This window comes from Corythoichthys intestinalis, chromosome 3 (assembly GCF_030265065.1).
Source record: "Corythoichthys intestinalis isolate RoL2023-P3 chromosome 3, ASM3026506v1, whole genome shotgun sequence".
NCBI classification, from domain to species: Eukaryota; Metazoa; Chordata; class Actinopteri; order Syngnathiformes; family Syngnathidae; genus Corythoichthys; species Corythoichthys intestinalis.
In genome coordinates, this window is record NC_080397.1 from 29,005,337 (window position 1) to 29,030,995 (window position 25,659).

Consider the following 25,659-nt stretch of genomic DNA (forward strand, 5'->3'; position numbering starts at 1 on the left):
GAGTTGCCGCCATGTGATTGGCTAATTAGAAATTAAGTGTTAATGAGCAGTTGGACAGGTGTACCTAATAAAGTGGCCGCTGAGTGTATACATATATATATATGTATATATCCAAATACATGTATTAGACGTCATTGTACTGTTCTTGCCAAGATGTTAGAGATAAGTCCTAGCTAGACAGAGCTAAGCTCCGAAATGACGATGTCAGACGTCCATGTGGTTTGCTGGCTATATTTAGCTCCACATGACGTCAACACTTGCAGAATCTAACCAAAATTAAATGAAATCAAATCATTCTCATCTTAACAGCAATTCAAATTTGCGTTTACAAATAGCTGCAGATGCAGCACTGTCAAACGATTAGCATGTATCAGTTAACGTCCGCACATCATCAAAAACAATCACATAAACTCGTCCCATGTATTCGACCACAATTCAAAACACACAATAAACAGTACAAAAGGGGTTATATAGAGCCGTCGCCTCTGGATGCTTCACAAGCAACAAAGGTGCACGCAGGTTGTCACCTCTGTCACTCGGCCCCACTGTGTGTGTGGGGTGGGCGCGTCTGTAAATGCGGTCGCTTACTGTTCTACGCTTATTGCACCAAAATAAAAGCATGCATTACAAAACAAAAGTCAACATTAAAAAAAAAAAACGAGACGGAGGCATTATAAAGTCGAAATCGCGTAAGTCGTGTCTTTTGTAACCCGGGGACTACCTGTATAAATATTTTGGACAAAAAAAATTATAAATACTATTTCAATTTTATTCCTTTTGTTTTGATTAACTCATTTGCTGCCATTGCTGCATTAAGACGTCAATTCAATTTTGACTGGGAAGAATCTCTGTCAGACCTCACAGTCAAAATGGATACAGCCACTCCTCCCAGTTTAAGAAGTTACAAACAAAAATACACTCTGGTTATTCCCCCCAGCAACACTCCAAAGTAGATCAACTCCGATAGACTTCTACTTCATTTGAAATGAGCTGCTAATGCTCATCCTTCAATGAATAACGATCGCTGCTCTCCCTACCAGTCGAATATACTGGTCCTTCTAAAAAAAAATTAGCATATTGTGATAAAGTTCATTATTTTCTGTAATGTACTGATAAACATTAGACTTTCATATATTTTAGATTCATTACAAACAACTGAAGTAGTTCAAGCCTTTTATTGTTTTCATATTGATGATTTTGGCAAAAAAGTCAAGAAAAAATGAAAATCTAAAGTCTACTAATCTAAAGAAGCTACTAACCTAATCATCTGAATCAACGAATTAACTCAAAACCCCTGCGAAAGATTCCTAAGGCTTTTAAAAACTCCCAGCCTGGTTCATTACTCAAAACCGTAATCATGGGCAAGACTGCCGACCTGACGGCTGTCCAGAAAGCCATCATTGACAACCTCAGGCAAGAGGCTAAGACACAGAAAGAAATTTCTCAGCGAATAGGATGTTCCCAGAGTGCTGTATCAAGGCACCTCGGTGGGAAGGAAAACGTGTGGCAGGAAACGCTGCACAACCAGAAGAGGTGACCGCACCCTGAGAAAGATTGTGATGAAGGGCCGATTCCAGACCTTGGGGGACCTGCAGAAACAGTGGACTGAGTCTGGAGTAGAAACATCCAGAGCCACCGGGCACAGGTGTGTGCTGGAAATGGGCTACAGGTGCCGCATTCCCAAGGTCAAGCCACTTTTGAACCTGAAACAGCGGCAGAAGTGCCTGACCTGGGCTACAGAGAAGCAGCACTGGACTGTTGCTCAGTGGTCCAAAGTACTTTTTTCAGATGAAAGAAAATTTTGCATGTCATTCAGAAATCAAGGTGGCAGAGTTTGGAGGAAAACTAGGGAGAAGGAAATGCCAAAATGCCCGAAGTCCAGTGTGAAGTACCCACAGTTAGTGATGGTCTGGGGTGCCAAGTCAGCTGCTGGTGTTGGTCTACTGTGTTTTATCAAGGGCAGGGTCAATGCAGCTAGCTATCAGGAGATTTTGGAGCACTTCATGCCTCCATCTGCTGAAAAGCTTTATGGAAATGAAGATTTCATTTTTCAGCACGACCTGGCACCTGCTCACAGTGCCAAAACCACTGGTAAATGGTTTACTGACCATGGCATTACTGTGCTCAATTGGCCTGCCAACTCTCCTAACCTGAACCCCATAGAGAATTAGTGGGATATTGTGAAGAGGAAGTTGAGAGACACCAGACCCGACACTGTGGATGAGCTTAAGGCCGCTATCAAAGCATCCTGGGCCTCCACAACACCTCAGCAGTGCCACAGGCTGATTGCTTCCATGCCACGCCGCATTGAAGTAGTCATTTGTGCAAAAGGATTCCCAACCAAGTATTGAGTGCATAACTGATATGATTAATTGAAGATTGACTTTTTTTTAATATTAAAAAACACCTTTTTATATTGGTCGGATGAAATATGCTCATTTTTTAGATAGGGATTTTTGGTTTTTCTTGACTTCTTTGCCAAAATCATCAATATTAAAACAATATAAGGCTTGAACTACTTCAGTTGTGTGTAATGAATCTAAAATATATGAAAGTCTAATGTTTGTCAGTACATTACAGAAAATAATGAACTTAATCACAATATGCTAATCTTTTGAGAAGGACTAGTATATAGGGCATCTAGCCCCGTCAATGGCAGTGTTGTGAGTCCCTTATAAAGTGTTAAACTTCATTTAATCAACTAAGCAGTTGTCTTTTTTCATTTATTATTTCAATGCTATGCCAAATTGACAAGACATTTGCACTTCTATTCTATGGCAATGAAACAGCAGCAGATCATAGATGTGCGAAAGTGTTGTTTTACACAGTGAGTGAAGTAGTTTTCTTACTCAACATTTCGTGCCAAATACTTGTCAGATTCTTCCCCTCCTCTCGTCCAATTTGTTTGCTTTCATTCCTCTTCTGCTTGGTTGCCGTTTCATCTTTTGTTTTTTTTCTCCTTTGCCATTATGATTTGTCCCCCCGCTTGCTGTTATACTGTATTATGCTTGGGCCCGCTTCGCCCTGCCCACTTGGGATTGCGTGCGAGGCAGAGGAAGACATACTGGCACCTGCAACTGCCAGACAAATGAAAGGAAGAGATGGCATGAAGGATTGGACAGCTGAATGGGGGGAGAGAACATGCCGTTCTAATTGGTCATTCTTTCCTTGCTAATTTATCCCTCCCTCCCCAACACAGATGTAAGGGGTGGGAAGAAGGGCAAAAAAAGGGGAGGGGGCGGGGGGTCCTCCAAGACCTTTTCTGCTCTTTACTGCAGAGTGAGCGCTGACCGTGAACATTGCCTGAGCTTGTGTAGGAGTGGGAAGCAGACTATGCCAATAAGCAGGGGAGGCGGCGGGGGTCAGAGTTGAGGCTTGCAGGTGTGGGTGCCAAAAGAAAATGCTAGACACCACTCATTCAATCTTAACCAGCTTCCCCCTCCTCCACACACGCACATACAACAAGCTCACGTGGAAAAAGTATTTGACCCCTGTTTTGCATTGCTTCCCCCTCATATTAAAATAATACAACTTTCAATGTTCATTTTAATCATTAAGGAATGGAAAAAAGAAATGACTTCCTCTCCTGAGTGTTTTTTTTTCTTTCTTTTTTTTTTACCTGTCCTGTTTCGCTACCCCGCCCCCCACACCAGATGATTGCGAGAGTTTGGTGCGTCAATCTTGCTTGTGACGCACACGTTGGGGTTCTGTGATAAGATGGCGTTGTGTATCATTTAACTATGGTGTGCTATTTATTTCATATTAGGTGTGTTAGAGTAGTACAAACAGTCCTACAGTACATATGAGAAACGATACTATTCCCTGATTGATTGTATTACGTGTGTCAGAGTAATGCAAACAGTTAGACGGTGCCTACGAGAAACGGTCCAATCTTTTTCATTTCCCCCTCATGAGCCCTGACAGGACTGATAAGGTGATTCACTTTACTGTGTCCAAGGGCATGGAGTGAAGTCTGCCTAAACTATAGTTAGATGCTTTACTATAATGACGGTGTTAGACTAATGCAAACAATTATATGGTGTGTGCGAGAAAGGTAACTATTCCCTTCAGGTCTGAGCATTAATAGGCTGACCCCCAACCTCTTCAATCTCTGCAGCAATGCTGACAGCACTCCTGCGACGATCTTTCAAAGAAATCATTTGGATGTGACGCTCAGCACGTACGCTCAGCTTCTTTGGACGACCAACCTGAGGCCTGTTCTGAGTGGACCCTGCTCTTTTAAAACGCTGGATGATCTTAGCCACTGTGCTGCAGCTCAGTTTCAGGGTGTTGGAAATCTTCTTGTAGCCTTGGCCATCTTCATGTAGCGCAACAATACGTCTTTTAAGATCCTAAGAGAGTTCATTGCAATGTGGTGCCATGTTGGAACTTTGTAGTGACCAGTATGAGAGTGAGTGTGAGCGCGTGAGAGCGTGAGAGCATGAGTGTGAGAGCTGCACTACAAATTTGAACACACCTGCTCCCTATGCACACCTGGACCTAGTAACACTAACGAGTCACATGACATTTTGGAGGGAAAATGACATGCAGTACTCAATTTGGACATTTAGGGATGTAGTTTCGAAGGGTTGTACTTACTTTTGTTGCCAGGGGTTTAGATATTATGGCTATATTTTGAGTTATTTTGAGGGGAAAATAAATTAACTCTATTATATAAGCTGCACACAGACTACTTTTCATTGTGTCAAAGTGTCATTTTGTAAGTGTTGTCCCATGAAAAGATATACTTAAATATCTACAGAAATGCGAAGGGTGTACTCACTTTTGTGATACACTGCAAATCACTCGTTAGTGTGGACATGTTGACATCTTATTCTATGCTACCTGATCGCTAACCTTGGCACCGACAATCTCCGTTACTGTCTACTTGTAGGTTGTCATGCGTGAACCCGCTCAGACATGTGATAGTCCTGCAGAAAACTGGAAATCCTGCTCGGGGGCCGCCCCGGAGAAAAGAATTTGAGAGGGGTCAAATACTTTCTCATGGCCCTGTATATACCCAAACAATGGTAAACACTAGCAGGGTTATGTAAGGAATGGTAACCTTTTGCTCAGCCTGCCTGTTCAAGGCAATGGTTGACAAGGTCCGTGTGGGAATATTATCATCAAAATGACACCTTTTTGGAAAAGAAGCAGATTACTGAAGATGTAGTTGTTTAATTTCACATTTAATGGGTGTGCAGGCACTCCGGGGAGAATAAAATGTGTATGATAAGTAATAAAGTGGCACTGAACTAGTGTTCCAATATTGTAAACTGTTTTATGCATAATATAGGTTGAAATGGGATAATGCCCCGCATTGTTTTCGTCAATGATGACGAAAATATTTTGTCTACAAATACTTTTCCATGACGATGACGAGAACATAACAAATGCCAGTTTTTGTCTGATGAGACGACACAAAAAATAATTTATAGTTTACGTCATATATTCACAATGTGTGACACTTTCTTATCGTACGTGAAGTTAATCAGCCTGCACTGTAGCAGTGTTAGGGTCGTTACATGCCCTGCGCCCTCCCATTTAACTGGTGGTTAACTAATTCACCACTAAAGGCATACGCTTTATAAACAATGATATTTTTTTGAGCCAGGCTGCACTCCGGACTTCTTTATTTTGAAACACATAGTAAAATTTGTTTTATCTTGGCAAGAAAGAGTATGCTACGTTGCTTTAGCCTTTAAAGGTCTGTGCTGAGTGACCATCACACACTAAATGGCGTGGGTGGCGTGGCTCAGTGGTAGAGTAGTTGTCCCCCACCACAGAGGTTGTGGGTTCAATTCTCCGCCCTGATAAACTTGCCTAAGTGTCCTTGAGCAAGATGCTGAACCACACGTTGCTCCTGGTGCTGTGTCACCAGTAGGTGGCTGGTGAGATAGTGTAAAGAGCTTTGAGCACTTTGAAAGGCGGAAAAGCGTTATACAGAACAAGTATTTGATACATTGCTTGTTTTCCCACTTGCAAAGCATGTAGAGGTCTGTAATTTGTATCATAAGTTCTGTTCAACTGTGAAGGACGGAATCTAATACAAAAAAACAGAAAATCACGGTGTATGATTTTTAAATAATAAATTTGCATTTAATTGCATGAAATAAGTATTTGATACGTCACAAAAATTGAACTTAATATTTGGTACAGAAACCTTTGTTTGCTATTACAGATACCAAACGTTTCCTGTAGTCCTTGACAAGGTTTGCACACACTGCAGCAGGGATTTTGGCCCACTCCTCCATGCAGATCTTCTCCAGAGCCTTCATGTTTCGGGGCGGCTACCGGGCAACACCGACTTTCAGCTCCCTCCATAGATTTTCTATCGGGTTCAGATCTGGTGACTGGCTAGGCCACTCCAGGATCTTAAGATGCTTCTTACGGAGCCCCTCTTTAGTTGCCTTGGCTGTGTGCTTTGGGTCGTTGTCATGCTGGAAGACCCAGCCACGACCCATCTTCAGGGCTCTCACTGAACGAAGGAGGTTGTCAGCCAAGATCTGGCGATACATAGCCCTATCCATCCTCCCCTCAATACGGTGCAGTCGTCCTGTACCCTTGGCAGAGAAGCAGCCCCATAAAATGATGTTTCCTCCTCCATGTTTCACAGTTGGGATGGTGTTCTTGGGGTTGTACTCATCCTTCTTTTTCCTGACACGACGAGCCGAGTTTAGACCAAAAGGTTCCGACCACATGACCTTCTCCCATTGCTCCTCTGGATCATCTAGATGGTCAGTGGCAAACTTCAGACGTGTCCGGACATGCACTGGCTTCAGCAGCGGGACCTTGCGTGCGCTGTAGGATTTTAATCCATGACGGCGTAATGTGTTTCCGATGGTTTTCTTCGAGACTGTGGTTCCAGCTCTCTTCAGGTCATTGACCAGGTCCTGCTGTGTAGTTCTGGGCTGATCCCTCACCTTCCTCATGATCAGTGATGCCCCACGAGGTGAGATCTTGCATGGAGCCCCAGAACAAGGCAGATTGACCGTCAACTTGAACTTCTTCCATGTTCTAATAATCGCTCCAACAGTTGTTACCTTCTCACCAAGCTGTTCGCTTATTTTCTTGTAGCCCATCCCAGCCTTGTGCAGATTTATTATTTTATTCCTGATGTTCTTACACAGCTCTTTGGTCTTGGCCATTGTGGAGACGTTAGAGTTTGTTTGTTTGAGCATGGGAACAGGTGTCTTTTATACAGGTAACAAGTTCAAACAGGTGTAGTTACTTCCGGTAATGCGTGGAGAACAGGAGGGGTTCTTAAAAAAGAACTAAGAGCCGAAATATTTACTAGTTGGTATTGTATCAAATACTTATTTCATGCAGATAATACAAATTTATTATTTAGAAATTATACAATGTGATTTTCTGGATTTTTGTATTAGATTCCGTCCCTCACAGTTGAAGAGAACTTATGATACAAATTACAGACCTCTACATGGTTTGCATGTGGGAAAACCAGCAAAACCGGCAGTGTATCAAATACTACTAAGTTCTCCCCACTGTATAACACCATTTACCATTAAATTTAACTTGTCGTGTTAGCATAGCATTAGCATTAACTTTAAGGTAGCGAGCGTGCTTAAACTGTTGTATTGTTTTCATTTTGTTGGTGTCGGCTACAGGTTACTGTACTTGTGGTGCAGTACAACTACAGTAAGCCATAGCAGACACGATTTGACTATTGTACTTGCCTCACTTTGGTTGAGTTAACAAGGAAGTGTCCCAAAAAATGCTCCAAACCATCAGCAAGAGACACTAAATGAACAGGACGTACCATGGAAATGCCTGAAAAATCAACCGGAAATGATCCTAAATTGACAGAAAGTGACCAATTACAAGGAAGTAAAAATTAAACTTTACTAAATTAAGTCATTGCCTGCCATTGACAACAATAGATGTCCAATTCACTCATATTGGAAGACTTGGTTGCAAATACTCCTCTTTATGTGCCATTGGGCACTCTCCTTTTGACATTCACTTAAACTGGGAGGTCTGGCTCTGGATACTCATCTTTCAGTGCCATTGACAGCGCTAGACGTCCAATCTATTTTTCGCCGCCTCCCAGTCAAAATAGACTGAACGTGGAGCGCCATCAATGGCACTGAAAGATGAGCCAAATTAACTTATTTGGCCAAAATTAAACCAAAATGAGTTTGAGCAATTTTCTGTTGCAATTTTCCAAATTGCAATTTGGAACCAGGAAGTAAAAACGAAATCTAACCTGAAACATCGAATTACCGTAATACGCCTCGCTACCCGCTAGTGCCCACAGAACCCTCCTGAAGCAGACGTTTAAAGTGACTGAATATTTTATTTTTGTTTAATTGTGAAATAGCGAAGCTTGGTGTCATTAAAGAACAACTGAAGTCCACGTCTCCGCGATGCATTAAAGTCCCTAAACCCATTGCCAAATTCCACAAGTTTCCCATATACACAGTCCCCGGACGGCTTATCAGAGATATGAGTATTCAAATTAGATCCAGTCAGCTACATATGAATGAGAAAGCAGACTCCTGCAGAAAAGCCCTAAAAGGACAAGCTAAAGTAGCTTGAAAAATGACATACTGGGCCAAATCATTGTGAAACCTGGCAAAAGGGTATCCAAGATGATAGAAAAAACTTTAGTGCCACTTTAAAGAAGTACATTTCCCATTGTAAAAAAAAAAAATGCTTAAAACCTTCCCTTGTAACAGATTTCCAAAATGTTGAATGTTTGACATTTCACTGACATTTGGAATTATTTTATTGAAAAATCCGCTTTCAAGACTTTTGGTCATGCCAATATCTTTTTCATCAACAATTTGGCCATCTTTGAACAAAAAAATCTTCATCCAATGGTTGCAGAAAACTGAAAGTACTCCAAAATGCTGCCCGCGCTCCACTGACCCCAGGTTGGATTCCCGCAAGAAAGGTACCACTGAGTCACGAGGGGTATCGACAAACTCGCCGAAATACTATTGTATTTTCTTGCTTTCACCTTTGATTGTTTTGCTCTTGCAAAGAACGCAGCAGAGGAGGACAGACCCGACAAGAGTCATCAGTAAGAGGAGAAGCAGGTCCAGCAGGCATCTCTGGAACCACGGCTGCTGCAGTGAGGTTGGCTTCAGGTGAGCGCCCCCTCCGCTGTGCAGGATATGCTCCACCCACTGCACGAGACGAAGCGCGGGGGGTACGGGGTGTGATCTGTGAATGCGGCTGAGGGACAAAGCTGCTGACTTGAACCTAGAGAGAATCATGGGAGGGATTGGATCAGCTTTATTTGCCACCTGCTAGATTGTTATTGCTCTTTCTCGTAATGCTGCATTTGTTCCGAGTATTTTTTTCTGTTAAACATAAAATATAGCGGTCCGCACACGCAAGCACACACCTGGCATCCTGTATTAGAGTTTGTACGGTAGTGTGCAGCAGCTCGCCGGTGATCCGGGCGGGGCTGACGGTGAGGCCCAGACCCTTTGCTTCAGCCCTCACCACATTGTCAAACTGATCTCCGAAGAGGGGGATGCCTAGCACGGGGACGGCGTGATAAACCGCCTGCAGGAGACTGTTCTGACCTCCGTGCGTGATGAAGAGACACACCTTGTCATGTCCTTGAAAGAAATGACAATGGATAATTTGAAAATTCACACTCACATTTGAAGCTATGGATAATTTAGAAGGGTATCAAACTCATTTGTGTCACGGGCCACATTGTAATTATGGTTTCATTTGAAGCCATTGTGTCCGCCCAGCTAGGGCTGCCACAATTAATTAACCCAAAACTACCGTAAGTTTTTTACTTTAAGGCGCACCTGACCATAAGCTGCCACCCACCCACCAAATTTGACACAAAAACAATTGTTCACAGATAAGCCGCACTGGACTATTAGCTGCAGCTGTCCTCACTGTATTAGGGGATATTTACACCAAAAGATATTAACCGGTAACACTTTATTTGACAGCGGCATCATACGACTGTCATTAGATCAAATGAACGACCATGCTCTCCTCACCTGCTCTCAGACTTGTTGTCCAACATGCCTCCTAGCATGCATTGCAGAGCTACAGATGTAAATAACAATCAAAATTCATGTTTTGTGCTGAATATTTATTCAGTTACTGTTCTAGTTGTTTAATTGATTGCTAGTTATGGTATTTAGTAACACTTTATTTGACAGAGGGTCCATAACACTGTAATTACAAAATCGTAATTATGACATGACGCTGCCGTGACCATTACTGAATGCTTATAACATATGTCATTTAGAGTTATCCGACAAATTATCTCAATTTTGAGAGATCCGAGCTGGACATAAATGGAGCTAGTGACATAATTTGCCTGATGACACTAAATGACATCTGTCATAAGCATTCAGTAATGCCCATGATCGTGTCATGTCATAATTATGACGGTCTTATGACAGTCTTATGACGCCGCTGTCAAATAAAGTGTTCCCTATTAACCCAAATAAATCAACAAATAAGCTGCACTGGACTATAAACTGCGGGATTCAAAACGAAGGAAAAAATTAACGGCTTATAGACCGAAAATTACGGTAAATGATTATCAAATGAATCCACAACTATTTCAATAGTAATCATTTAAGAACGTTGTTGAACTAATTTTTTTTTTTTTTAATGAGTATTTAACAACATTTTTTAATTAAAAAAGGTAAGAAACAGGAAATATTTATGTTTTACATCTTTAGATGTTTTTTCAATTTGAATGTGCTATTTGGAGACTTTTAAACTCACGACTGACACCTCCAGCCAACAGTGTAACTGCAGCTCGTGAATGGCACACATGCTTGTACAAGTACGAAAATTAAGCAACTATTGTTTGGCCCATCACATCATCACCAGAAACATAAAAACAGTACGTAGCAAGTCTTATGTGGGTTGGAAAAGTGTGTTTGGCAAGCAGAGACTAGGTAAAAAAAAAACGCTGCTGGCGTGGGGAAGCCCGAAGTCTCTCTGTTAAAGGGAAGAAAAGGGGCTTTTCAGGGCAGTGCCATTTAAAATGTCAGGGCTCTGTTTACTCATCAGGGCACTGGTGGAGCATGCATGGAGTAGAAAAGTATTTTAAATGAACACAAAAGATTCCATATAGTACCTTTACAAAAAAAAAAAAAAATCTTTAAATTTTTGTTTTTAACTAAATAAATAACTGAAGACAATATTTACTATTTTTAACCTTTTTTAAATCAATTTTTTAAAGTAAAAAAAATTGTAAAGCAATAAAAAAAATACAAATTATTTTTGTTATCATTATTAGTAGTAGTACTATTTTTAATTGCTTTTCAATTTTTTCTGTTTTCTTTTTTTTACTTTACAAAAACTGATTTTTGAATTTAAAACATGGTGGGTGGGCAGTAAATATTTTATGATTTCTGTGGCAACAAGGTCAATGCTAATGATTTACTTTAGCGAACCACATTAAAAGATGTGGCAGGCCCGTCTTAAGCTTGACACCTTTTACATAGAGTCTACAATGAACCTAAACAAACATTTTACCTAAATAAACAATAAAGAGACATGCATAGTACAATAAAGATGACAAACACCAAGTAAGTCATTGAGAGGCAGCCAGTCCACAAGTAGGACATTGGAAGGTTTGCTCAGGTGATGCGGCCAACGCTCGCGGTCGTACCTGCAAGTCAAAAGAAACATCAGGTTAAAAACAGTGTTGTTTTTGGCAGCCCTTTTAAATTTTTTATTAGCCTTTTAGACAAAAATACTTATTCGGCATATTTTAGTTGATTCAAAACGGGTTAGCCTTCATCTATTTTTTTCAACTAATACTCAAGCAGTTTATGTCTGCATAGATTCAAAGGTTTTAGTCTTAAAGTGCGTACAATGGGAGAAACATTTTTTAAATAGCATCATTATGTGAATTACAATCATATTTTGAGACGATTCGACTATATACAACAATTTAGCAAAGCGCAGATGACGAGAGATTAGTCTTTTAATCTGCCGATTAGCCACGCCTACCATTATAGGGCTCTAGCGCCCCCAACAGGTGGATGACGTCAGAGTGAGAATGGGCTCATCGGTTTTACTATACAGCCCATTGAGGGGGAATTATTCAGAATGAGGAAAACGCGACGAAGCGAGCCGCAAAATGTCATTGTTTCAGTCTCTCTACTCCCAATATTTTTTACAGGATATTCTTTTTATCCAAGTATTTTCCCCAATAGCTAAATAAATGGCATGGTCATGACAAATAACAGTCTTGTGCTAAATGGAATATAAAATAAGAAAAATGCATTTATTCAGGACAACATGGCAAAATTACTCCATAATGGTCAAAACTTTTGACTTCACCTTTACTGTCGCACCTCCCGAACGATATTTTATGCCACCTAAATCGGGTTTATGTAATTTCCCTTCCCCGGCTTCGGAGAATGTAAACAAACCAAGAGGCGTGACAGCTAGCCGACATGCTAACCCATACCGAGAGATTGTTTCAAACTAGCCCGGATCATTTCACATGACGGGCAGTCGATTGTCGACTGCCCGCCCGGCGGCGAACAAGTTAGAGCTTGTCGTTCCCCTGCCTAGGGCAGAGGGCTCGTTTGTGGGGAAGCACCTGGACAATAACCGCCGAACAAACCGGCTGACGTCGGAGGAGCGTGTAGCTGCCAAATGGTTAACACGAATATGGCAAAATAATGCTTTACTACACGGCGAAGTCATAAACAGCGAGAGACTCATACAGAGGGTGGCTGCAGTTGTTATGCAGCTAACATGACAATATGTGTATGAGCAGAGCTTTTTACATGCCCAGCCATGATCAAATGTAAGTAGTCCTTTATTTAAAGAAAGTTTGTAGTGTTTACTTTGTAATCGCTGTATTCGCGGCTAGTTGGAAAATTTGACAGAACACAGGCACATGAAGAGGGCAGTAAGCCGAGTATAATGCTCTCCCGGCGGGGGGATGTGCGACAAGCCGCCGATCGTCGGCCGGGGGGACAAGGAGCATGTCAGCCACAAAATGCAAGACACCTACATATTAAAATGATCCCAGTATTTGACATAATACAAAACACAATGTTTACTCACTTCCTCATAAGTCCCATGGTCCCACAGTAGTAGGGCTTGTTTTGGCCAATATCCACCGGTACATGGGAACCTTTTGAAACCCCAAAAAGGCTCACAAGCATCTCCCTCGTACAGAAAGATTTTTCTGCAGCCGTTTGGCTGGCGTGATGCGAAAAATAAACAAATTAATCCACAAAATGAGCTGAATCCTTAGTCCATCTCATACAACAGTACGGCTGTATAGAGAAGAGGACTCCTTCTCCCGTACATGTCACAGCGCCCTCTTCCTCAATGCAAGACCAAAGCCGGAAGTCTGTCATTTTAGTAGCGCGGGATTCAAAAAATTGAATATATATATTGATCGCTTCTTCACACATCCAAGTGGTCCATTTCATTCAGGACCATAACATACTGCGTGTATTATGAAATAAACATGCTTTCTCGTGTCAAAGGCACTTTAAAGTTTTCCAAAAATTTTGAATGAACAAGATTGTATACAAGTAATATTACACAGCATACATTTTGAAAAATGTACGCCAACTACTATTATCAAAACCAGGTTCAAACATGCACTAAATAAGAAGCGTGCCTGTCTGCCATTATTAAAAACGAGATGTAAACTGCTATCAAGTTATGTTCACACCACCAAACGCACCTTCTTTCGATGAAAATACACACTAGAGCTACCCCGACTAGTCGACGTTGTCGACGTCATCGATGACGTAAATGCGTCGACGGGCAAAACATACCGTCGACGGGTAATGACGGGTTAAAAAAAAAAATTACATGCGGATGAAGTTTAGAATGGCGGCCGCTCGCGATGCAACCGGTTGTTACTGGCTCCCCCAATGGGGCTGCTGTTATTTCAGTGTGACCAGCATTGTCAGATTGAGCAAAGAGGAAGAAAGTGGGCGAGCGAGAGAGAGGGAGCGAGCTCGGTGAGGTGGGGAAAGTGCGCGGGTACCGCGGAGTTCAGTGGCAGCCTCCCCCACGTTTTTGTTTTGGTCAATAAAAGTATCTAAAAAGAGCCATCCGACGCCTCTCGGTGTTTTTATGCCCGCTGCCGCCTTCCAGGGGAAGAAATCGTACGAACCGACGACAACGAGCCAAGTGAATCGCCGGTGTCTTCACTACGGCAAGGAGTTGAAAACACCGCCAATTACCAAAAATGGCAGAATTGGTGACACGTGAAAGTGGCATAAAGCCAAAAAAGCGGACCAGAGTAGCCAGAGCCTGGAATTATTTCAAGGAAAATATGGAGGGTGCCACTGTGTCTACTCTTTGCTAAACTGAGCTCGCATACCACTGTAGCACGTCAGCTATGAACGAACACTTGAAGCGCCGTCACCCAAGAATAATTTTCGAAGACAACAAGAAACAACAAGCTAGCGGATTGTAAGTCCATACAACTTTCTAACGATTTTTAAAAAATGGAAGTTACCTTCATGTGCATCGTATCAATGTGCATTTGTATTTACTAAAATAATTACTATAGATATTATATAATAATACATTTTTTAAAATTATTATTAAATGTATTAGGATCATGGAAACATTGTGTATATACATATAGTAGTATACTATATTTAAATAAATTAATTAATACTATATATTTAATTTTTGTTACTGTGAGTATGTGTGCCTCATTCAAAATAATTGTGGTAATATTTCAGTGTGCCCTCTACTTGATCTATTTTCAGGTTAAAACAAACAAAAGTTGAACAGTTTTTTCCCCTCCCACAAAAATGCGGAATGCACACCAGAAAAAGCATCTGAACTCACACAAAGTATTCTGAAAATGGTTGTCCGGGACATTGCAATTCATTTTAACATTTAGAACAATATAGACAATGACATACCACAAAAAGAGTAAGAATTGTTTTGACTCCTGTTAAAGAGGTGAAGTCTTAGTGTTTCCGTTTACATTTTTTTCGCACTGTTTAATGCCGGGAGCATTTGACCTCATTGTTTGTGATTTATTATTGATATTTATGTTATTTATTTATACGTTAATAAAGAATTTAGGTGTTCCACAATGTTTTTTGTGAATTAATAGGCTTCAACAAAAATTTGATTATTAAAGTAGTAGGAAAAAAAAAATTTTTTTTTAGATTAGTCGACTAATCGTAAAAATAGTCGGCTGACTAATTGGGAGGAAATTAGTCTTTTGGGACAGCCCTAATACACACTAAGAATTAAAACATTATTTTCAATTAATCATACCAACCTGGAAGCTACAGACTGTAAACTTTAAAAGGACGCTCCAACACGCTCGCCACGCTGAAGCTAATGCTAATGCTAACGCTGTGAGTTACATTTAGTGTGTGATGATCACTCAACACAGACCTTAAAAGGCTAAAAAAACATTTTATATTCTTTCTTGCCAAGATAAAAAAGCAAATCTTACTATGTGTTTCAAAACAAGCAAGCCTGGAGCGAAGCCTAGCTTGAGGGATGCCGTGAGTGTAGGGAGGGGGGAGTGCAGCACGTCACATGAGTGACACAACTAAATATGGCGAGGCTGACTAACTACACGCAGAATAAGCACATGTCACTCATTGTGAACATTTGACAGAAACTATGTCACATTTTTGTCTTGTTCTCATCCTAATCTCTTCAGACGAAAATTGGCCATCGTCTGGTCATGTTGCAATCTCCCAAGGCACACTTTCAGCTCGTCATCGTCACGAAAATATGTTCGTCAACAGTGGCGGTTTTAGGTTGTGTGGCCACAGGGGCACTGGCCCCACATCTGATTTGAATTGCCCCTGAAGTGCCCCTGTTCCTATTTTAGGACAAAGCATGGGATTCAGTGAATCCTTCTTTTCTGAAGTGAGAAAAAATGAGATAATGTTGTTTCTAGAGTATGTTAAATATTAATGCTGCTTTTCGTGTTAAAATGGCTTTTCAAAAGATTAAAATTATTGCTCCATGTTTTGTATCCTCACTTGCACACAGTATGATTGATTACGCATTGTTACAAACTTTACTGTTTCTAACGTCACATGCAGGTTAATCTGCGTATTGCTTTATTGATCAAAACAAACACTGAACAAAGATGGCCACGACACTTGGCACCTGAGGGTTATATGTGGGTTGTTTCAGAAAAATTTAGAACCGCCACTGTCAAAGACATATTTTTGTTATCGTCATCGTTTACAAAAACAACGTTTAAAAAAAAAAAAAACGCTTTTGTGTGAGTACACATGTTTGTTCTGTACCTCCAGATCACACCTTGGGGGATCACGGAGAAGCCGTCCACCAGCTCCACCAGAAGCCGATCCACAGACACGGAAGAGACCATTGATCCCAAAGTCACAACGATGAAACCCGAGTCTCCAAAACTGGAAATCCAAGATTCGAGATCCTGCAGGGTCCAAAATGTGTTTGTTTTAAAAGCTACACATTGGAATGTGTTCTCCATCAAGAACACTGACCTTAGCCACAGGTTTGGCGGGTTTATTGAGGAGCCCCCCCATCAACACAATGGAAGGCAGGAGAGGCTGTGGGAACTCAAGGGAAAAGTCAGTGTTAAAGGCCCAGAGTTCGGCCTTCTGGTGGAACTCGTCCAGGCCACCGAGGTGGGAGACCGAGCCCAGGTGGCGCTCAGCTACGTCCTTGAACATGGACCAGACAATTTTCTGGCCTGAGAAGTTAGAAAGTTTAGGGCGTTATTGTCTCAACAGTGTCAAACAGCGTCCACGTCAAAATTATGCTTTCATTTGGAGGGGCCTTATGTCTAACCAAGGGCGTAGGTTTGGTCTCAACAGTGGTTAGGACGATATAACAGCATAACCTGCATTGCGACCTACACTTTTTGCTGGGGACGGGACATTATTAAGACCAAACAGATAATTGAACGGGGGTCAGGACCACATTTCTCACAAATATGAACCTAATTAATTGATAGGCGGGACATTATTAAGCCCAAACATATTAGTGAATGGGGGTCAGGGCCACATTTCTCACGAATATGAACCTAAATAATTGATAGGCAAAATGATCCAATTCTGGATTGATTTAGACTTTTATGTAAATTAGTTCACGTGATATAATGTTCAATTCAAACCGTTGTTTTAAAAAACTACTCAAGAAACATTTTGAAGTGCAAGTCCCTTTATTTAAAAAAATGGGGAGCTATCCAAGAATGGGTCCACTTCTGGGGGACATTGGAGCACCCCTAGACTTAAACTAAAGTGTTGTAATATAAAAGTGATTTGGGAAAAAAATGAAAAAAAAATCTGAGATATCCAAGGACTGATCTACATTTGAGGCATCCTAGACTACTCCAAGACTCGAATCAAAGTACTCTTATGAAATTCCGATGTGTGATTTCATTTCGCAGATTTTTTTTTTCATGTCAGTTCATGTTCATGTCAGCGTCCCTCTGAAGTGGAATCCATTTTGGGACTTGCACTCTGAAGCCACCGTGTTGCATTACATTAATACACATAATGCAAACAATGATTCAAATGAGGGACGGCTAGCTTGACTTCGTTGTTCCTTGTGGAGGCTGGCCTGACCGCAGTAGTTTTGCAAGTTAATGTTGAAATTCGCCCCCCCGGCCAAGACGCACTCGGGAACAGCGACAGCCAAAACAAGTGCCGCTCGGCTGACGCTGCCCCCGTGCGCGCCAACTGGAAAGGCAGAACTTCGCGCGTTCTCTCTGACATTAACCCTTTGTACTGACTCCATGTTCCAAAAGTTTGAAAAAGACTCGCCGAAAGCAGGTTGACAATTTATGCGTCGACAATGGTAAAAACAAGGCAAAAACAGACGGCGGAGGGACAATTCTGGATCCAAAACCACGCTACATGTTTCCGAGCAGCAAAAAATCTGTGTTATCTCAGTGTCCAGTCTTTTTAAAGTCTTGCTGAAGCGGGCCGTGTCGAAGGCCTGTCCGAAGGTGTGTCTGGGCGTTGCTTTTGGGTCTTCCCCTCGGCGGCCGGTTTTGGGCGGCTTAGGTTTGTGCGCAGATTGGGACGCCCGCTATCAACTTTGCAGTCCGGGCAGGCTGTACGTGTTTTAGGACAAAGCGCTTTGTCCTTGGAGTTTGCTGGGAGAGCTGATTGCAAGAGTTGGTGCGTCAATCTTGTGATAAGACGGCATTGTGTATCTCTTCTATTTCTTCTCATTAAACTATGGTGTGCTATTTATTTTATATCAGTAGTGTAGTCCTACCGTAAATATGAAAATGATACTATTTCCTGATTAATTATATTACGTGTGTTAGAGTAATGCAAACAGTTAGACGGTGCCTACGAGAACCTGTACCATATGTATGTGTTAGACTATATTTGTGTTAGATTAATGCAAACAATTATATGGTGTGTGCGATGACGATATCTTTTCCCCTTCATTAGCAAGTTCACACAGATTAATGCTATACTAACTCTGATGCAGGTGGGACATTTAGCAGCAAAATTAGTGGTGTTTCCCCCAACTCCACAACATTGACGTCTTTTTACATTACTTACAGTGGCTTGTGCTGGCCAAAAAAGAAACCTTCTGATATCCTTCCTCTTCGAAGGGTGTGTAGGAGGCGGCATGTTGTATTTCTGCCGGCGGGGTTGTGTGAGTGTTCGTGTGCGCGTCTGTGTGGCGGGAGGAGGGGGCGAGGGGTCAAGTCATCAGCCAATCAAACGTGTGTTTGAGGGGAAAAAAATGGACCGGCACATTTAACGAGTGAAAACCGATAAATGTAAGTCTGAACCTAATCAAAACAATTCACTTAATAATTGTAGGGTCTATTCTATCCTGACAACGTATGGGAAGACAACCTAAATTACCCATATAACTGAACTTACTATATAATGCAAATAAGGTGGCTTAAAAGTTGGTGGGGACCATTCGAGCATCCTGAAAAGTTGGTAGTGTTATGTCCCTATTGTCACTATGCAAACCTACATACACCCTTGTGTCTAACTAGGGCTACCATAATTAATTCAGTAATAGACTAGCAAATGAATCGACAGCTATTTTGATAGTGGAACGTTCCTATCAAAGTATATAGTATTTATTGTCTTATATTTTTCATTTTAAAAAATGTATTTCTTCATTCATTCATCTTCTGCACAGCTTATCCTCATGAGAATCGCGGGGTGCTGGAGCCTATCCCACTTAACTGGGCAGGACACCCTGAATTGGTTGCCAGCCAATCACATTTTTCATTTAAAGGTAAAAACGGTAAACATTGTCTTTTATATTCAATTTTTTTTAATTTAACAAAGGAAAAACATTTTTTAAACTATTTGTATTTATTGACATGAAGAGTCTGTATTCTCTGAAATATTTTCTTTAATTTTAACATTTTTTTGTTAATATTACATATACAAAAAAAGAGACTCACTCCGATTTTTGTAGTCTTCAAATCTTTGAGGCTGACTGAAATGTTCTTTTAACTTTATTTTAGCGAGAAAAAGTCGAAACAAGTCATTTACTTTTGAAGCTCGCACACAATGATGTGGTGGGTCAGATCTGCCCCCAAAGGGCCTCAAGTTTGACACCTGTAGTACTCTTGTGAGGATGTCAAAAAGGTGTATGCTCAAATTTGAAAATTACTGGGACTAGTAACCCACGGTGTTGTGCAAGCCTTTTAGAGTACAAAGTAATGGCCCTATGTACAATATACTGCTGAATACCACGTCTGATAAATTACATCTTTACCTGCAGTGCCTAGTAGAGAGTAGATAAAGTTCTTTGCACGACCCCAGAGGTCCATGTGGTCGGTCAACTGTGAGCCGAAAGCTGGCACTGAAGAGATGGCCGAGGGGACGTCTAAGGACAGAGGACCGTTCAGAGGGCCAGGATAGAAGGCGATATAGCGGACACCTGGAGGAGATAAAACAAGTTTGCAATGAAGATTTCAGGGTGTCAATCAGCTATTTTAATGGAAAAGCACAGCAATCCCAGTACCAAGTTTGTGTGCTATGATGAAGGAACAGGGATTGAACGCATCCACGATGGCAACGTCATATTGCTCCCGCTGGAGGAACGTTATTTGATCGCTGTCCCCTAAAAGCTTGTCGCACTGATAAGAAAGGTGGCCCATGAAGTTCAAAAAGCCATTAAAGCTATCTCTGTAGAAAGAAAAGACACTATAGTAAGACTCCAAATCAAGCAGCGATGGGTCATTTCAAACAAACGAGAAAAAGGCTCAAAAGTACCGTCCCAGTAAAAACTGTGCTTGTTGCTCCAAGAACCAGCCGTTGTATTGTTTAATGTAGTCCTCTCCGAGGGACCAGGTGCTGGTCTGGTAGCTGCCGTTACGACTGGCGTAGGATAAACCTAACAGTTTTGTATGAAGAATGATAATAAAGAAGAATGTTACAGAACAAGCACGAGTGTGCTACAGCACGCTACAGGCTGGAGGCTGTGACAAAGCGTGCAAATGCCCTCTGCTGGCTAACGTGAAACCTACAGGCAACAATAATTCAACAATTAATTCATGAGCCCTGATACAAAAAGTAAAAAGTCGGGCTCTGAAGATTGATAGATAATGGCCTGTGCGCAATGGCACCACCAGAGGGGGGGGGGGGTGGGCATAGCCCCCTTCTATTAATATGTTGGCCACCCCACTCACATTAAGCAATGATACGAGTGTATATCGCACATACAGTATAGCCTGGTATTCTCTTGATCCCTGTTGGTAGGTTCTTTTTTATATGTTTTTTTTTTTTAATTCAAGTAATAATTATTTTTGTGTTACACTAACATTGTGTTGGGAAATATCCAGTTAAGGTTGTTTCTGTACTTGCTTTTATTTGTATCGGCCAGCACCTGCTTTTCCCCAGGAACTGTTTTGTTGTCTTAAATGTACTCCTCATGCCTAATAGCCTAAAACTAAATTTTTGTGGAACTCAAAATGTTGACTGAAGTGTTACGGGCTATGCGCATTAAATCATTAGTAACGTGAAATATAACAGAATAAACCCAAGTATATCAGTAGGCGAGTCCTTAAGTCTTTCTGATAGGTTTCTACTGGCCTGTTTACTACAACACAATAAAAACTGGAAATTTTGGATTTTAGTTTTGGTGTGCCATCCCAAGATTTTAAAGGGAACCTCTGACTTAAAGACTTGTAGGCTCTGATAAGCCACAATTGTTCTCTTTATAATATGTTATCATGAAAACATAAAATATTGGCATTGATTTAAATATCTATAATATTTAGTACATGTTTTGACCTACGGAGGGCGCCATGTTTTAAGCGCGCAATTGACTGTCACTGTCACTCGACAAATACTAACAGGTTTCTAAAATTCCTTCTTCGCGGCGAGACGTCCAACACATGCGCTCATCGGTTAAAAGCGGCGAGTACTTACTATTTCGGTTTCAATCGAGTCTTTTATTACCTTTTCATTCCTCAAAATACTTTGTGTGTGTTTCCCTCTCATAGTTTGAGGCATTGTTTTCTTGTGGTAGCTTTAAAGCAGATTGTTGATCTGTTGACCACTTTAGTCGCGTAGCATATTTAAACCACCGTTATTTTGAAACCACTACGTTTAAGTATTTTCTTAAGGCATCTTTAGTATGTTCTGTCTGTATGCATCTAAATAAAAACAAGCTGACAGCGCACGGTAGTACTTTGGGTGTCAAATTCGCCTCTTGTAGCACCTTTCCCCGGTGTAGCACAGTTTGGCAGAACACCGGCTTAGTCATACTGTCATCTTTTCTCATCCCGTCTTTCCTGTTCATTTAGCTTTTGCTGCTCGTTTTGTGAAATATCGACAGTGCTGTCATGCTCATTAATGTTCCTCTCGGGTTAAAATTGAAAGGGTTGAAGAGATGACATGTTTATGTCGCGAGAGTCATACTTTGGAAGCCCGGCATCGTAACCATGTGACATCACAACAATGGCGACCTACTAGTTAAACCAGTTTTACAAATTGTATTAGAACAAAAACATCAGGAGGGGTTTCAATATCATATCATTTTAACTAACGTATAAATATCATATGATTTTAATAATGTTCCTCTTTTAAGAACTACAAGTTTTTCTATCCACGGAGCCCTTTAAGTTGACCCATCTGGCCACCACTATAAAAAATTTCTGGAGGCCCCACTGCCCTTGCGCTTCCAAGTTTCAAGACAATCGAATAAAAAATGACGGAGGAGTAGGACTTCAAAGTTAGATTCCACAAGAAAAGGAACAACTACATAAGTGGCGCTTTGACCGGCCTTCATATTGTAAAATTAATACTCATTAATGCTCAGTCTGTACCTGTGATAAGAGGGTTTCCAAGTTGTAGCAGCATGCGGACCTCATGGCCATGCAGATGAAAATTATACGAGATCTCATCAAATAACAAGTAGTGGCTTCCTCCTGCAGGAAAAACCAGCATCGTCCAGTGCTGAGTCAGTAGGGCTACCATTATCAGCCACTTTAAGTTTGCATACACTTCTAATAATGACATACAAACAGAAGATGTATGAACTACAGTACACATAATGCTAACTTGTAGGTAGTACAGAGATTAATTTCACAATATACAACGAGTATGTTACTTGCATATACAGTAGTACCTCAAGATATGAAAGCTTTGGAACACAAAAAAAAAAAAATTACGAAAATATTACTAAAATCATACAAAACACATACTGTAATAGAGCATTCCCGCTCGCAGCGATGCAATAACGTAACTACATTTGCCTATAAATGTAATCAAAAAATATACACACAATGTGCTACGTAATGCTCATGTATATGAAACCAAAAGTAGTATATAACTTAATCAAGGCATAAACGGCCAGATTAAATGGCAAGCAACGGGTGCTGAAGTTAGCTCATCTTTTAGAACTCCGTGTTTGATATGAGCTGGAGTAGTCATGTGATAACGTCTGTAGAATGAGCTGGAACCTAAATAGTTACACTTATGTGCAACTACGAGGTTACAAAGCATTACAAATAAAGACAATCGGAGAAAATGACAGCAAATCTAATGTGGTGTTTTAGTAGCGCTAGGAACGAATTAGATGTAAAACACGATTCATTATATTAAAAAAATCATGATAATAAAGCCACTCTGGAACGAATCGATTTTCTCTCTTGAGGTACCACTGTATGTTCAAGCTGTTTCTTTTCTTTAGTACACTTTACGGCTGTATATGAAACCCAGTTTGAAAAGATTGGACATCAATCGCCATCAATGGCAATGATCTGTTAGTCGGTGAGAAGAGTCGTGACCATTTTAAACAACGAACACAACAAATTAGGTGATTTACATGTAAAAGGTGATTCATTATATGAAAAAATGATACAAATGATCTTGAGTAACCAATGTATTGAAAATATGGTTCCATATTAACTCATTGGCTGCCACTGATGTCCAAATGATTTGAACTGGGAGGGCAGGCAGCTAATACAGTCAAATGAATGCCAACCCTTCCATTTCAAATGGATTGGATTTCTACTAGAGACCCTCATTTAATTTCACTGCAGAAAGATGAAAAGAACGACCTGGTTGGCTGTAACCTCATCATTGTAATTTAAAGCAATTTTGTAACTTTTCAGTTTTAATAGATTTTAGCGACGCCGGTGGACAAAAGCAGTAGTGTTTTGCCTTAAGGAAGACTGGGTTTCCTATGAGGACCAGCGCACACCCGCATAGCGTTGTAAAATCATGATGGTCGCCTGCAGATGGATTAAAAATTTCTGTTTCCAGCGGCAGTGTGAAGGATGAAAAGTAATAAGATAATGAATCCAGCTGTGGCTAAACAATAGCATACGACGGTTAGCAACCATGTGGCTGAATGTGGCTAAACCCCCCACCCCACCCAAAGTCGTCACCCTTGACGAGTTCGGTTGGGGTGTGGGAGGCATCACACCAGTGAGTGAACGCCGGGCCAATGTTTATTCTGTATATCCTGTAGCCGCCCTTTCTTTTTCCTCCTCAGACAAAACTTTTTGTCTCTGTTGCGCTGCCATCTTTGCAGAATTTGCGCGAAAGCATTAGCATTGACTTCAGTCATCATAATGAATGGGGATAGGGGTAAGTGACGTATGCCGTAAAGCAGTCAGCACATTTGTAGGGTTTTTTTTTTTGTGTGTGGCAGGCTTCCTGCCACCCTGCTCAAAGTTAATTAGTGCCGGTGAAAGCGATACAGACCCCCTCAAGATGTAAAAGAGGTGTCATTCAATTAGTTGTCAGTCGACATATCATCACAAATGTTACGAAAATATTTTATGAAAAGTTACCTAGTGTTGCTTTGAAGTTAAAGGAGTCTTATACAACATTGGTGGCCCTAAATGATACTGCAACCAGCCATAAATAATCCCTTAAAGGCCTGCAACATGAAGCCATTGTCAGAGAATCCCAAAATTTAAAAACAAAAAAAACGGTCTAAATGAAACCTTTTTTTTTTTTCATTAGTCAAAAATAAATAAAAAAAAAAGAATGTGTAATAAGCGCTCTAATATTTACAACCCTTGCTAAATCCCCCCCCCCCCCCCCCCTCATGGAACCTGCAGATGCATGTGCTGACTAACCCATCCATCAATTTTTTAAGAAAGAATTTTCAAAATTCTGAATTAGTCTTAAAGTCAGGAATTTTCCTAAGTGTGTCAAATGTGGTACATTTGGCAATAAATGGTTAAAAAGGAGACAGTGAGGGTTTTAAAAGTAAAAAAAAAAAAATCTGTATCGTATCCCTGAATTATAAATGTAAAACGTGTCACTATGACCTACAGCATAACACAAAAGTGTACTTCTTCACTTCATAAAAAATGCATATACTCTTATTATAATGATCTAATTTCCAGTGTCATTTTCTTCTGTTCCTTTGATGGCTAGTTAAGCAAAAAATGGGGAGGAGGGGGGCATGACAATGACTGCTCCCCTACTCACCAATTAGGCAGACAGTCAGGATCTTGGCAGACTGAAGCAGTGGGAGAGCCAGCAGCCAGCACATCCAAATCAAAAGCCCCATGTTGTTGGTGTCACCCTGATCTGCAGCCAAAATCCCGTAAATAGTCTTCCAGTTCAAAAATAAACTGTAATGAAAGCGTTCTTTCTTGTGCAAGCGTCTGCCTTTTAAAACTCGCAGTTAAGTTAGGAGTGTTGACTAGGCAGAATTAGAATGGGAGAGCATTTCCGCACACCCAAAAAAAACTAAATAAGAAAAGAAAAATCCCAGAAGTAATTTCATTAGGGGAAAAAAAATGAAAATCAGAGTCGAGCTGATGAAGGTGAGGAGTGTTATTTTGCTTGGCTTCCGATGTAAATAAAATAGAAAAGTTCCGACCTTCAGGCGCTGATCCTTGCCATTCAGGAGTTGGTACGCCAGTCGGTGTTCATAGCTCTGTCCACATAACACATTAGCCTCCGTTTTTCTTCTAAAAGTCAGACAACTCACATGTCTACCAGCATTGGACCTGCAGTGTTAATGAAAGGGAGGGACCAGGAGGAGGGGCAGCGATAAAAGGGGGGCTCAGGGTCCCCCAAAGCGTTTCTTCAATCAAATCAGACAAATAGGAATGTTACCTAAAGGTAACGCAATTATACTTTAGTATTAAATATCTCGGCCCTCGCTCCAATTCCCGTCTTTGTCATTTGATGAGGACTATTAGCTTTAAAATAATGCATTAATGAAATGTTTGTTTTGCTGATTACTGGATTGATTGGAAGGGGCGCA

At 40.9% G+C, this 25,659-nt stretch overlaps 1 protein-coding gene across 5 annotated transcripts; it reads right to left on the reverse strand.

Annotated features, from left to right (window-relative positions):
• Positions 1-8,384: 8,384 nt before the first annotated feature.
• LOC130913184 (UDP-glucuronosyltransferase 3A1-like) lies at positions 8,385-25,561 on the reverse strand. Of its 5 annotated transcripts, none has more exons than XM_057831577.1 (11): positions 25,270-25,327; positions 24,873-24,974; positions 22,250-22,351; positions 20,193-20,313; positions 19,942-20,105; positions 19,693-19,857; positions 16,464-16,672; positions 16,248-16,393; positions 11,547-11,632; positions 9,374-9,593; positions 8,385-9,228 (listed from the first exon to the last, which is right to left on the reverse strand). In XM_057831577.1, the coding sequence occupies exons 2-11, from the start codon at positions 24,952-24,954 to the stop codon at positions 8,961-8,963; spliced, it is 1,563 nt and encodes a 520-aa protein (XP_057687560.1). In that variant the 5' UTR covers positions 24,955-24,974; positions 25,270-25,327; the 3' UTR covers positions 8,385-8,960. The 5 variants fall into 5 exon arrangements, with proteins under 5 accessions (XP_057687560.1, XP_057687558.1, XP_057687562.1 ...); XM_057831575.1 differs by having other exon boundaries at positions 22,250-22,429; XM_057831579.1 differs by lacking the exon at positions 24,873-24,974 and having other exon boundaries at positions 25,270-25,521.
• Positions 25,562-25,659: the final 98 nt, after the last annotated feature.